General features: G+C 56.4%; 1 protein-coding gene across 2 annotated transcripts in view; it reads right to left on the bottom strand.

Annotated features, from left to right (window-relative positions):
* Nucleotides 1–7247: 7247 nt before the first annotated feature.
* TEX2 (testis expressed 2) overlaps nt 7248–14660 on the bottom strand; it is a 35810-nt gene continuing 28397 nt past the window's right edge. For both annotated transcript variants that reach the window (XM_075351509.1, XM_075351510.1), the window contains exons 10-12: nt 14279–14488; nt 9077–9197; nt 7248–8983 (exon numbers count right to left, since the gene is read on the bottom strand). In XM_075351509.1, coding sequence (XP_075207624.1) covers nt 8852–8983; nt 9077–9197; nt 14279–14488 — 463 coding nt within the window. In that variant the 3' untranslated portion in view covers nt 7248–8851. The remainder of the gene's footprint in view (nt 8984–9076; nt 9198–14278; nt 14489–14660) is intronic.

The raw sequence follows: 14660 nt of genomic DNA, 5'->3' as shown, positions 1-14660 counted from the left end.
ACAGATCAGGGCTACGACACTATCAAGCGGGCCCTGATCCAACAGTACAACCTCACTCCGGAGTCCTACCGCAAGAAGTTCCGGAGCCTACAGAAGGGACCAAAGGACTCCTGGGCTGACCACCGGCGGGCACTTGCCCGAGCTGCCGACCACTGGACCCAAGGCCTGCAGCTTACCACCGGACCGGAGATCCTGGACTTGTTCATCACGGAACAACTCTTGTGGAACTGCCCTGAGGATCTCCGCCAGTTCATCCGAGACCAGAAGCCAAAGGGGTCCACGGCTACAGCTGCCCTGGCAGATGACTACACCAACAATCGGGCCCCTGAGGCCAGGAGAGCGGCCACCAGCAGCGCCTGGAGAGGGGGTAAGATGAATGCTGCGACTGCCCCACCTGCCCTAGACTGCAGGGGGTGCCCCCCTCAACTCGCCTCTCCAGGCCCGTGGCAGAACCAAGGCGCTGCCACCAGTGCAACCAACCTGGACACTTCAAGGCCATGTGCCCTCAGCGTCCCAAGGCCCCGTCCCCGTCCCAAGGGCCGCCCAAGGTGTATTGTGGGGGTGGGGGTGGTGATAGATCCATGGACAACTTCCAACCTGTCACCGTCGGCCGATCTGTGACCATGGGACTGCGAGACTGCGCCGCTGAGGTGACTCTGGTACGGCCTGAGATGGTGTCCCCCCAAGACTTGGTACCTGGAAAAACCCTCGCTGTCTCCGGGATTGGAGGCATTGACCCGGCGCTGGCCTTTATTTGGACTGGGGCGCCGGACGAGGGGTGAGGGAGGTGGGGGTAACTGATCGGATCCCCGCGAACGTGTTACTTGGGACAGATTTGGGGCAGATAACCTCCCAGTTTGGGCCACCCAAGGCCTGGACCTTCAGCCAGTACTGACATGCCTCCTGACAATGTTAATGTGTTATCTATGAATGATGTAAGGGAGGAGGGGGTTGGAGAGGGGTGTGACAATGCCTCTACAAGTGATCAGCCAGTGAGCTGGGATCTGTTGCCCTCTGCAAGGATAAGCAGAGAGCAGGGTGCTGCAGGGGGAGAACCAGTGTGTGGGGTGGGGGCTGTGACGACATGGACTCTCATGGGTTAAAGTTTCTTAAAATCCAGCCAGACAGCACGATAGATTGTCTATAGATGGGGGAGAAGTCCCTCATTGTTTTTACAAGACTCTTGTTGACTCAATGTAATTGTGTTGGCCACTGAAAGCCAGACGTATTGTTCTCCAGACATTTCCAGTAACCATTGTATTGTAGTTGTGTATTGATAATGTAATTACCTTAGTAGCCATCGTCTAGTCGGTGACTTGCCGACTCCATGTAGATATACTGAGTCTTTCTATGCACATCATTTAAATGAACATTATCCATGCAGCTTGAAATTCATCCAATGGGAGAAGCAATCTTGTCCAACCAATCGATGAGGACGCAGTGTATCCTAAGGGAAGGTTATGGCTATAAAAGGGACTTCTTTAAGCCACCAGGGTGGATGAAGGTTGATGGATGCTGATGGATCCAGTCTAAGATCTTTGGAGCTGACTAGAGGATCAGGATATTTTATGGCTTCAATCTAGGGACTCCGGATCCGGTTGGAGACCATATCCACAGCCTAGGGATTTCGACTCCGGCTGCCAGGATTGTAACATCAAACCAGGACTACCTAAGGAGGACACTCAGGTTGGGACAGTTCAGTCACCTGGTACAGACTTTGCAGACCTCACACAGCTTCCTAAATCTGGCGTTATTCCTTTCTCGGTGGGTGCCCGCCAAAAGCGGGGTGCTGCTAGACTGGAGAAAGCGGCCCTGGAAGCTCTGAGGCACGGACATTCTAAATCCCTGGTGAGCCAGCGGAAGGGTGAGACTCTGTTGCCTGTTACATTTGTGTTTTGCTGGTTATGTGTTATGTGCCGTTAATTGTTTGGGGATCTAATAAAGTCTAATTATTGTGGTTCCCTCACCCTGTGTTGTCTGAGTAGTGTTACGCCCACGGTTAAGGAGGCCGGCGTTCAGTTGGGATGAGCCCTGAGCCACGCTGTCTTTCTAAAGGCGGCGGGTTTTAGTGCACGAGAGCACCCACTGAGCCCCGTGTCTCCACAGGGACTACCACAGCAAATGTGGGGTCCCCAGAGATTTCACAGCGGGGTTCTGTTGCTGCAGGGGGGGAACAGGCAGGTGAGATTGGGGCCGGTCCAGGAGCAGAAGTGCTCCCAGATAAGATCTCGGTGCATGGTTCCCCCACAACCGGGGTGTCAGGAAGCCAGGTAGGTCTGCCTGAACCGGCGGCTTGGTCAGGAACGGTGGAGGAGCAGGCACGACCCACGGTCATAGCGGCTGTGGCCGCTGTCACCCACAGTGGGAGTGCTGGAAGCCAAGGGGCCTCCCGCAGGTCCGATAGCTCTTCTCCTTCTGACCAAGTGGCAGCCGAGTCAGGCGGAGGCCAGGACACAGGTCCCGGGGTACTGACCGAAGATGTGACAGTCTCATCGATTCTGGCCACATCTAGTCAGGGGTTTCAGGCAGCGTTAGAAGCTGACGACAGCCTGAAAGCTCTTAAGGAGCAGGCGGCACAGCCTCCCTCGGACCCGGAGCGAGTGGTCTGGGACCAAGGACGGCTGTACCGGGTCACGGTCCAGCAGGGTTCACCGGAGGCGTGGCCCAGGGACCGACAGTTGGTGGTACCCTATCCGTTCCGGACGGAGTTGTTGCGGATCGCACATGAGATTCCGATGGCCGGACACCTAGGGATCGCTAAGACCAAGTCCAGGTTAACCCAGCATTTTAACTGGCCAAAAATGGGGGCCGATGTGGTTGCCTACTGCCGTTCGTGTGACACCTGTCAGAGAGTGGGGAAGGTGGGGCCACACCCCAAAGCCCCACTGGTATCTCTGCCCATCATCGATGAGCCTTTCAGGAGGGTGGCTGTGGATCTGGTCGGCCCGCTGGCCATCCCCAGCAGCTCCGGGAAACGCTTCATACTGACGGTAGTGGACTATGCCACCCGGTACCCTGAAGCGGTGGCCTTGTCGTCCATTTGGGCTGACAAGGTGGCCACCGCATTGCTGGAGATTTTCTCCCGAGTGGGTTTTCCCCAGGAAATGTTCACTGACCGGGGGACCCAATTCATGTCACAGCTGATGGAGGCCCTCTGTAAGCAAGTCCTGGTGCAACATCTGGTGGCCAGCCCGTACCATCCACAGACTAATGGCCTGTGCCAGCGGTTCAATGGCACCTTAAAGCAGATGCTTAAGATGTTGGTCGACTCCCATGGGCTTGACTGGGAGCGGTATCTCCCCCACCTGTTATTTGCTTACCGGGAGGTTCCACAGGCCTCAACGGAATTCTCACCTTTTGAGCTCCTGTACGGGCGACGTGTGCGGGGCCCCCTGGCTCTGGTGAAAAAGGCTTGGGAAGGGGATTTGGCCACCCCTGGAGTGTCGGTTATCGAGAAGGTCATGCGCTTCTGGGACAAAATGCAGGCCTTGACGCAGCTGGTGCACGACAATATGGCTCAAGCCCAGGCCGATCAGAAGCGTTGGTAGATCCTCTCACAAGCATTCTGGTCGTACCAAGTGGGTCAAAAGGTGTGGGTACTGGTCCCCATACCACAGGATAAGCTTCAGGCAGCCTGGGAAGGCCCATACCTCGTGTACCAGCAGCTCAACCCTGTAACGTACCTGGTCACCCTGGACCCTGCCCGTGGAAGGCGGAAGCCCTTCCATGTGAACATGATGAAGGCACATCATGAGCGGGAGGCGTGTGCACTCCCCGTGTGCAACCTGCCCGAGCTGGGAGAGGCGGAAACCCTCTTGGATATGCTAGCCCAGGTTAGGGCATGTGGATACATTGAGGATGTGGAGGTTGTCCACCAGCTCTTGGAGGACCAACGGTCCCAGCTGTGGGCCACCCTACACCCCTTCCGGGGGTTGTTTACCAACCAGCCTTCCGGGCCCTAAAGGACGCCCTGTCCAGCCTGCCCGTGCTACAGGCAGCCGATTTCACGCGGCCGTTTGTAGTACAGACCGACGCCAGTGACTTCGGCCTCGGTGTGGTGCTCAGCCAGGTGGACTCTGCGAGCCAAGAGCGCCCAGTCTTGTACCTGAGCCGGAAACTGTGCTGAGGGAAGTGGCCTACTCCACAATGGAAAAGGAATGCCTAGCCATAGTGTGGGCTCTGCAGCGTCTGCAACCCTATCTATACGGGCGCCACTTCATCGTGGAGACAGACCACAATCTCCTTAGCTGGTTACACACCGCCTCCGGGACGATTAGGAGGTTGTTGCAATGAAGCCTTGCGCTCCAGCAATACAACTTCACCATTCGCCACAAAAGGGGCCGTGACCACGGTCACGCAGACGGGCAGTCCCGACAAGGAGAGGTCGCGGACGAGCGCATGGGGGAACACCGGAGTGTGCTGCCCCCTAGCGCCCTCAAAAGGGGGGAGGTGTGAGGTAAATCCGGAGATATGACAATAAATCATGATATTCAAGTCATGTCAGTAAGCCCTCTCCTGGCGTCACCCCACCTTCCTTCACACAGTTCCTTCCATCAGAAAAGTTACCACAGGGATAACTGGTTTGTTTAGCAGATAGGTGTCAGAGGAACTGGTCTGTGTTCCACTCACCCAGCAGAAGGCAATCCCCTGTGATATGGAGATTAGATGAGCTGGGAACAGTGGACACAGGATGACCCCCTGCCGTGGTCCTGTAACAGGAGTTTGTATCTCATTACCAGGTTTTGGAAGCCACCAGACAGAACGACTCCAGTAAAATATGGTTAATATCTCGTGAGCCATATTTCCGATAAATACGGCAACCATAAAAATGGTGTCTCCGCATGCGGACGATGCTGGCACACCTTTTTTATGGGAGTGGGACCTTGGGAAGTACCCGGCCAGTGGGGAACTAGCAGACAAGCCATGAGTCCTCTCGTTCTGCAGCTAAATTCATAACTGTCACAATGAGAGCGTTGGCGTCCGCCTACGACGTTCCCAGGCAAAGTTATGGCCAATATCCCCTTTTTGGATATTATCCTGACTCCAGCCAGGGGTGGAGCAGGGCTCCCTCTGAGGTCACTAAGGTAGGAGGGGACGGATCCGGCCAGGATTGATAAACCACAGTTCGGACATTTTAGCTTGTTCTTTGCTCGGGGGCCTGGTCGGGAAAGACCTGTGAGGGAGTTCCGGAAACCTGGTCTAACAGCGCCCCCCTGTGGCCAGACGCACAAGGTAACTGCTTGAATTGTATGCCTGCTTGTAATCCATATCTTACTTGTATATGTACTCCTCCTTGCTTATTGTCGGGCAATTCCATAATTGGCCTGACTATAAGAGGGGCGCTAGAGAGCGCGTCACGTGCTCTGTCTGTCGGTCGGGAGGTATAAAGGAGGGGCGTGACTCCCGCTTGTTACCCCCCGATCGTGACATTGGTGGCCAGCACGGGGGGATTTCTGAGTGACCCCCCCCCGCGGTTTGTGACAGTAGCAAATACCTCCAATGGGAAATGTAGTGTTCCTGATAAACTATGGCACCTTCTGTGCAAGCAACTAATGGTCGAAAAGGAATAAAAATGCCTCTCATTATTCTGGAGAGTGGAAGGAAAAACCTGCAGATGTGTCTGTATAGAGAGCGGAGGGAAAAACCTGCAGATGTGTCTGTATAGTGAGTGGAGGAAAAACCTGCAGATGTGTCTGTATAGTGAGTGGAGGAAAAACCTGCAGATGTGTCTGTATAGAGAGCGGAGGGAAAAACCTGCAGATGTGTCTGTATAGAGAGTGGAAGGAAAAACCTGCAGATGTGTCTGTATAGAGAGCGGAGGGAAAAACCTGCAGATGTGTCTGTATAGTGAGTGGAGGAAAAACCTGCAGATGTGTCTGTATAGTGAGTGGAGGAAAAACCTGCAGATGTGTCTGTATAGAGAGCGGAGGGAAAAACCTGCAGATGTGTCTGTATAGAGAGCGGAGGGAAAAACCTGCAGATGTGTCTGTATAGAGAGCGGAGGGGAAAACCTGCAGATTTTCTCCCTGTGGCTTCTGGTTCCCGGCTGATGCTTGCGGTCTCTGTGATTACTCCGGTCTCTGGTCACATCAGGAGGATGGTTATTTCTGATTTGGTTATGATCCAGGGTTGGTGCAGGATCAACTGCTCTATATCACCTGACATGCGGAGTCTCAGGAGAGCAGCACAGCACCGCAGCTCCTGCGCAGGACACCGGGCAGATACCACACGGGGCAGATACCACATGGGGCAGATAATACACGGTGCAGATAATACATGGGGCAGATACCACACAGGGCAGATACCACATGGGGCAGATGACACACAGGGCAGATACCACATGGAGCAGATAACACACGGGGCAGATAACACACGGGGCAGATAACACACGGGGCAGATAACACACGGGGCAGATAACACACGGGGCAGATAACACACGGGGCAGATAACACGGGGCAGATACCACATGGAGCAGATACCACACGGGGCAGATAATACACGGGGCAGATACCACACAGGGCAGATACCACATAGAGCAGATAATACATGGGGCAGATGACACACGGGGCAGATACCACATGGAGCAGATAACACACGGGGCAGATAACACACGGGGCAGATAACACACGGGGCAGATAACACGGGGCAGATAACACGGGGCAGATACCACATGGGGCAGATACCACACGGGGCAGATAACACATGGGGCAGATAACACATGGGGCAGATACCACATGGAGCAGATACCACACGGGGCAGATACCACACGGGGCAGATACCACATGGAGCACATAACACAAGGAACAGATAACACATGGGGCAGATAACACATGGAGCACATAACACAAGGAACAGATAACACATGGGGCAGATAACACATGGAGCAGATAACACGGGGCAGATACCACATGGAGCAGATAACATACGGAGCACATACCACACGGGGCAGATACATGGAGCAGATAACACACGGGGCAGATACATGGAGCAGATAACACACGGGGCAGATACATGGAGCAGATAACACACGGGGCAGATACAACACGGAGCACATAACACATGGAGCAGATAACACATGGAGCAGATACCACACGGAGCAGATACCACACGGAGCAGATACCACATGGGGCAGATAACATACGGAGCAGATACTACATGGAGCAGATACCACATGGAGCAGATAACACACGGGGCAGATAACACATGGGGCAGATAATACATGGGGCAGATACCACATGGGGCAGACGTGGCAGAAAGATTTTATAGTTTATTTAATAAAACAATGAGCAGATTCTGATCATCAACAAAAATGAGCAATTGCAGCGTGAAGACAGCAGAGCCGGGGCGCGAGCAGCGACGGTGCAGACCTCAACCCCTACACTCCCCTGCAGCCGCCATGTAGTGCACTTACCGATGTGCTGTGAACATACGGGGGAGGGGCTGTTCCAGGATGCCCCTGTACATACACGGTCATTATAGAGGGGCTCTCCCAGGATGCACCTGTCGCTATCATTACTGCGGGGTCCCACCAAAGTAGATGTGGATGCCAAGGACATATATCAGCATGGATCCCAGCTCACTCTGTCTGCCCCCCCGCAGTTCACAGCCATCTATGCGGTGGTGGGGAGGAATATTCACCTTAACCCTTCCCCGCTGGGCGGTGCGGAGGCTGCCAGAAGTGGGAGGGTTAATGTGTCAGGATCAGGAGCATATTGCACATAGAAAACAGATGGCACGGTAAGGACAGACGAGAGGCAGGCAGCGAGAACAGGCACGGCGGGGTGACAGGAGACGGGCGTCGGGGACAGAAAAGACGGGCGTCGGGGACAGAAGAGACGGAAAAAATAAAAAGAAAGAATCAGCTGAAGATCCGACATCGCTGTAAACAAAAACTTGGCAAATTTACCAGAACTCAAAGCTGTAAAAAAAAAATAAAGAAACCGTCCTGGGGGGCTGTGGCGGCCGTCTGACCTCCACAGATGCAGCTGTGAGTGTATATATAGATATATATGCGTGTGCGGCGCTGCTAAAACCCTACTATGGAGTGTCCAGGTGCCCTGACAGGCAGAACAGTCAGAGGCACCGGAGACTCAGCGATTGTCCATCACGGTATAAAGCATCAGACGCTCCTTCTCTACGGATCACAGAGGAATCGCCTCTACAATAAATAAAATTCTCATCACGGCCATAAAACGGCGCCAACGTTCCTTCATGGGGTAAATAGCGGACAGGGGGCGGCTCCTCAGAGGGGGCGGAGCTGCGGAATGTAGTGTAAGAGCCGGCGGGGCCAGCAGGCGGCAGCGCTGCACCGGAGAGAGCTTTGGTCGTTGTGCAGCTGCTGAGCCCCTGCTGGCGGAGCGCGGTACTGCTGCAGCGTCCTCCGTGTAGTGTCTGTGTGATGATTGGTCCTCGTACTGTGGGATGAGACCGCAGGGGCCGGGCTGCATCATGGCCAGACTTTCCCCCGCTCACACCCTTTGGATCAGCTTTGGTTTGACAGCATCTGGCTGGGGGAGGGGAGCGACGTGCTGCAGCCCGGCCCCTCGTCACCTGCAGAACAGGGGTCCGGGGCCCACAGTCCGCAGGTCATGTGACCTGTCAGTAGAGCTGGCGGAGGCCATTGTCAGGGAATGATGCAGTCAGTTTGGCGCAATGCTCAGGTGTCATGAGGTCCAGCACAGACATCGTGCGGCCCCGTGACAGCGTGACGGACACCGTGTGGCCCCGCGACAGCGTGACGGACACCGTGTGGCCCGGTGACGAACACCGTGCGGCCCCGCAACAGCGTGACAGACACCGTGCGGCTCTCCACTCAAGGCAAAAGAAAAGTCTAACACTGTGACGAGCGGGGTTAGTGAGACTCCGCCTCCTCCTCCTCCGCGGTCACCAAGACTCCGCCTTCTCCTCCGCCCGATCGCGGGTCCATGGTCGAGTGCATGATGGTCACGTACACGTCATCCATGTTTGGCATGACAAAGATTTTCTATAAGGGAGAGAAGAGAAGGCGTCACTTATTGCGGCTCCTCCCGCTGCGGCTGCGTACGGTCACCGGCGGCCGCCATCTTATCCGGCTCACCTGAAATTCCTGTTCCAGTTTCTTCTCGATCCACTCTGTGACATGTGCGAGCGTCACCTCCCGCTCACCCAGCTTCGGCCGCGCCTTCAGCTCCAGGTGTGGAGGCGTCCGAAACCCGTACCTTGTGGAAGAAGAGCGCAGGGGGTCAGAGCGGCCTGCAGGGGGCGACCCGCAAGACAGGTACTCCTAGGTCTGCAGAGGGGATGGATGGGGGGAGGGAACAGGGGGTGGGGCAAAGAAATCGAGAGAACGCAGAGCGGGGGAGAGAAATCAGGAGAGGGATAGAGGGGGGCGAGGGATAGAGGGGGGCGAGGGATAGAGGGGGGCGAGGGATAGAGGGGGGCGAGGGATAGAGGGGGGGCGCAAGGGATAGAGGGGGGGCGCGAGGGATAGAGGGGGGGGCGAGGGATAGAGGGGGGGCGAGGGATAGAGGGGGGGCGAGGGATAGAGGGGGGGGCGAGGGATAGAGGGGGGCGAGGGATAGAGGGGGGGCGAGGGATAAAGGGGGGGCGAGGGATAGAGGGGGGGGCGAGGGATAGAGGGGGGGCGAGGGATAGAGGGGGGGCGAGGGATAGAGGGGGGGCGAGGGATAGAGGGGGGGCGAGGGATAGAGGGGGGGCGAGGGATAGAGGGGGGGCGAGGGATAGAGGGGGGGCGAGGGATAGAGGGGGGGCGAGGGATAGAGGGGGGGCGAGGGATAGAGGGGGGGCGAGGGATAGAGGGGGGGCGAGGGATAGAGGGGGGGCGAGGGATAGAGGGGGGCGAGGGATAGAGGGGGGGCGAGGGATAGAGGGGGGCGAGGGATAGAGGGGGGCGAGGGATAGAGGGGGGGCGAGGGATAGAGGGGGGCGAGGGATAGAGGGGGGCGAGGGATAGAGGGGGGGGCGAGGGATAGAGGGGGGCGAGGGATAGAGGGGGGGGCGAGGGATAGAGGGGGGGGGCGAGGGATAGAGGGGGGGGCGAGGGATAGAGGGGGCGAGGGATAGAGGGGGCGAGGGATAGAGGGGGCGAGGGATAGAGGGGGCGAGGGATAGAGGGGGCGAGGGATAGAGGGGGCGAGGGATAGAGGGGGCGAGGGATAGAGGGGGCGAGGGATAGAGAAGAGGGGCGGGGCTGGTTATTGGGAGGGCAAAATACGGGGAGAGCGGAAGGCGGAGAGAGAGAGCGGAAGGCGGAGACAGAGAGAGCGGAAGGCGGAGACAGAGAGAGCGGAAGGCGGACAGAGAGAGCGGAAGGCGGACAGAGAGAGCGGAAGGCGGACAGAGAGAGCGGAAGGCGGACAGAGAGCGGAAGGCGGACAGAGAGAGCGGAAGGCGGACAGAGAGAGCGGAAGGCGGACAGAGAGAGCGGAAGGCGGACAGAGAGCGGAAGGCGGACAGAGAGCGGAAGGCGGACAGAGAGCGGAAGGCGGACAGAGAGCGGAAGGCGGACAGAGAGCGGAAGGCGGACAGAGAGCGGAAGGCGGACAGAGAGCGGAAGGCGGACAGAGAGCGGAAGGCGGAGAGAGAGCGGAAGGCGGAGAGAGAGCGGAAGGCGGAGAGAGAGCGGAAGGCGGAGAGAGAGCGGAAGGCGGAGAGAGAGCGGAAGGCGGAGAGAGAGCGGAAGGCGGAGAGAGAGCGGAAGGCGGAGAGAGAGCGGAAGGCGGAGAGAGAGCGGAAGACGGAGAGAGAGCGGAAGACGGAGAGAGAGCGGAAGACGGAGAGAGAGCGGAAGACGGAGAGAGAGCGGAAGACGGAGAGAGAGCGGAAGACGGAGAGAGAGCGGAAGACGGAGAGAGAGCGGAAGACGGAGAGAGAGCGGAAGACGGAGAGAGAGCGGAAGACGGAGAGAGAGCGGAAGACGGAGAGAGAGCGGAAGACGGAGAGAGAGCGGAAGACGGAGAGAGAGCGGAAGACGGAGAGAGAGCGGAAGACGGAGAGAGAGCGGAAGACGGAGAGAGAGCGGAAGACGGAGAGAGAGCGGAAGACGGAGAGAGAGCGGAAGACGGAGAGAGAGCGGAAGACGGAGAGAGAGCGGAAGACGGAGAGAGAGCGGAAGACGGAGAGAGAGCGGAAGACGGAGAGAGAGCGGAAGACGGAGAGAGAGCGGAAGACGGAGAGAGAGCGGAAGACGGAGAGAGAGCGGAAGACGGAGAGAGAGCGGAAGACGGAGAGAGAGCGGAAGACGGAGAGAGAGCGGAAGACGGAGAGAGAGCGGAAGACGGAGAGAGAGCGGAAGACGGAGAGAGAGCGGAAGACGGAGAGAGAGCGGAAGACGGAGAGAGAGCGGAAGACGGAGAGAGAGCGGAAGACGGAGAGAGAGCGGAAGACGGAGAGAGAGCGGAAGACGGAGAGAGAGCGGAAGACGGAGAGAGAGCGGAAGACGGAGAGAGAGCGGAAGACGGAGAGAGAGCGGAAGACGGAGAGAGAGCGGAAGACGGAGAGAGAGCGGAAGACGGAGAGAGAGCGGAAGACGGAGAGAGAGCGGAAGACGGAGAGAGAGCGGAAGACGGAGAGAGAGCGGAAGACGGAGAGAGAGCGGAAGACGGAGAGAGAGCGGAAGACGGAGAGAGAGCGGAAGACGGAGAGAGAGCGGAAGACGGAGAGAGAGCGGAAGACGGAGAGAGAGCGGAAGACGGAGAGAGAGCGGAAGACGGAGAGAGAGCGGAAGACGGAGAGAGAGCGGAAGACGGAGAGAGAGCGGAAGACGGAGAGAGAGCGGAAGACGGAGAGAGAGCGGAAGACGGAGAGAGAGCGGAAGACGGAGAGAGAGCGGAAGACGGAGAGAGAGCGGAAGACGGAGAGAGAGCGGAAGACGGAGAGAGAGCGGAAGACGGAGAGAGAGCGGAAGACGGAGAGAGAGCGGAAGACGGAGAGAGAGCGGAAGACGGAGAGAGAGCGGAAGACGGAGAGAGAGCGGAAGACGGAGAGAGAGCGGAAGACGGAGAGAGAGCGGAAGACGGAGAGAGAGCGGAAGACGGAGAGAGAGCGGAAGACGGAGAGAGAGCGGAAGACGGAGAGAGAGCGGAAGACGGAGAGAGAGCGGAAGACGGAGAGAGAGCGGAAGACGGAGAGAGAGCGGAAGACGGAGAGAGAGCGGAAGACGGAGAGAGAGCGGAAGACGGAGAGAGAGCGGAAGACGGAGAGAGAGCGGAAGACGGAGAGAGAGCGGAAGACGGAGAGAGAGCGGAAGACGGAGAGAGAGCGGAAGACGGAGAGAGAGCGGAAGACGGAGAGAGAGCGGAAGACGGAGAGAGAGCGGAAGACGGAGAGAGAGCGGAAGACGGAGAGAGAGCGGAAGACGGAGAGAGAGCGGAAGACGGAGAGAGAGCGGAAGACGGAGAGAGAGCGGAAGACGGGAGAGAGCGGAAGACGGGGAGAGCGGAAGACGGGGAGAGCAGAAGACGGGGAGAGCAGAAGACGGGGAGAGCAGAAGACGGGGAGAGCAGAAGACGGGGAGAGCAGAAGACGGGGAGAGCAGAAGACGGGGAGAGCAGAAGACGGGGAGAGCAGAAGACGGGGAGAGCAGAAGACGGGGAGAGCAGAAGACGGGGAGAGCAGAAGACGGGGAGAGCAGAAGACGGGGAGAGCAGAAGACGGGGAGAGCAGAAGACGGGGAGAGGAGAAGACGGGGAGAGGAGAAGACGGGGGGGAGCAGGGAACGGGGCGTGGGCTTTGCTGACTCTGCTGTCTGAAGCATGGACTGGCGGAGTACAGCGGTACTGCAGACTGCTGGCGGCACTCACCAGATGCAGTCGGTCGGGGGAGGGGGGATGTTGATATATTCGAGCTATTAAGCCATATTCCTATAGCCGCCATCTTGTCAAGGTACGACCATATCTCGTTATGTGTTAGTGGGCCTTAAGGCCTAAGGAGGCTTCAATCAGTATGCTAATTAACTTGAGGAAATTGTCTGTTAGCCAGTGGTGTGACCAAAAGGCAATCTCCTATGCTATGGAAATTAGGTGAGCTGTTTAGGCCTTGAGAACACAAAAGGGAAGGAAGACCCCCCTCTGTGACGCTGCAGAAGAAGCTACAACCTAATTAGGGGCATCCTGTACACCTGAGACAGACCGGCACCAGGAATAAATGTTTAATATCTCATGAGCCATGCTTCCTATAAACATGTCAAGCAGAAATATCGCATCCCGGCATTCCGACGATTCCAGCACATATTCTATACAGGTGTGGGACCTCTGTAGGTATCCCAAACTTTATATTGGCCAGTGGGGCACCAGCAGACTAATTATGTGTCCTATCATTGTGAAGATAAAATCATAACTGTAAATATGAGAGCATTGTCGTCCGCCTACGACGCTCCCAGGCAACGTTATGGCCAATAATCACTTTGGGATATTATTTTAGACTCAGGACAGGGGTGGGGCAGTACACCCCTGCAAGGTCACCAAAAGGGGAGGGGACATAGATTGAGCCAGTTTGATAAAGACAGTGGGAACATTCTTGGCTTGTCTTTGCTCGGGGGCCATGGGTACTATACACATGTGAGGAAGTCCATGAAACCCCTGTAGCCAGACGCACCAGACGCATAAGGTAACTGCTTGATCTGTATGCCTGCTTGTGATTCAATCCATACCTTACCTGTAAATGTACTCTGACCTATATATATATATATATATATATATATATATATATATATATATATAGATATATATAAAAATATATATATATATATTATATATTCTGTAAATTCCATATTGTATGTATTGTAGTTTCTAGTGTGCCCTTACGGCGATTAAACATATCTAATTTAATCTTGGGCTGTTCTGTTATCTCGATCCTGAATTCCACGTCTGTGTGCTCGGCGAATAGTTATCGTAATCAATTGGTGGCAGCGAGTTTATGCCAAGGATCATTGTGGGGCAACCAGTGAGATCTGGGGGAGGTTTTTATATATTCCGTCTGCAGAGGTCAGGGGAATATATACAATACTCTCACCGGGAGCCCTTCAATCATCAGCATAGTAGAATAGTTGCCTCCTTGCTTATTGTCGGGAAATTCCATAATTGGCCTGACTATAAGAGGGGCGCTAGAGAGCGCGTCACATGCTCGGTCTGTCAGGTGGTGGAATGGGGGGCTGTAACTTCCACTTACGTTTCGTGACATGGGGGGAGGGGGAAGACGGGGAGCGGGCTTTGCTGACTCCGCTGTCTGAAGTATGGACTGACGGAGTGCAGCGGTACTGCAGACTACTGGCGGCACTCACCAGATGCGGTCGGTCGGGGGAGGGGGGATGTTGATGGCTAGCGTCCCGCGGCACTCCTGCACCTCCACCGTCAGAAGCAGGGGGGTGTTGGACACTTCCTCAATCTTCTTCTTTATAAACTCGGTCTCTGTCGCCTTCTGAAAATATTTGGACTTTGTGATTTTATCCACAAATCTCATGATCTTGCTCGTGCGGTGAGGTCCCGGATACCTGCAGAGGACAAGCAGACGAGACCGCTGAAAACACTCACATAGGGGGATATATAGAGCAGAGGAGACCGCTCACATAGGGGGATATACAGAGCAGAGTAGACCGCTCACATAGGGGGCCGTACAGACAGGGTGGGGCCGCAGAGAGGTCCCTGCACAGAGATGGTGGGGCC

Source organism: Anomaloglossus baeobatrachus, chromosome 5, assembly GCF_048569485.1.
Source record: "Anomaloglossus baeobatrachus isolate aAnoBae1 chromosome 5, aAnoBae1.hap1, whole genome shotgun sequence".
Taxonomy (NCBI): domain Eukaryota; kingdom Metazoa; phylum Chordata; class Amphibia; order Anura; family Aromobatidae; genus Anomaloglossus; species Anomaloglossus baeobatrachus.
The sequence above is the reverse complement of the archived record's forward strand: the minus strand, read 5'-3'. Positions and strand labels throughout refer to the sequence as shown.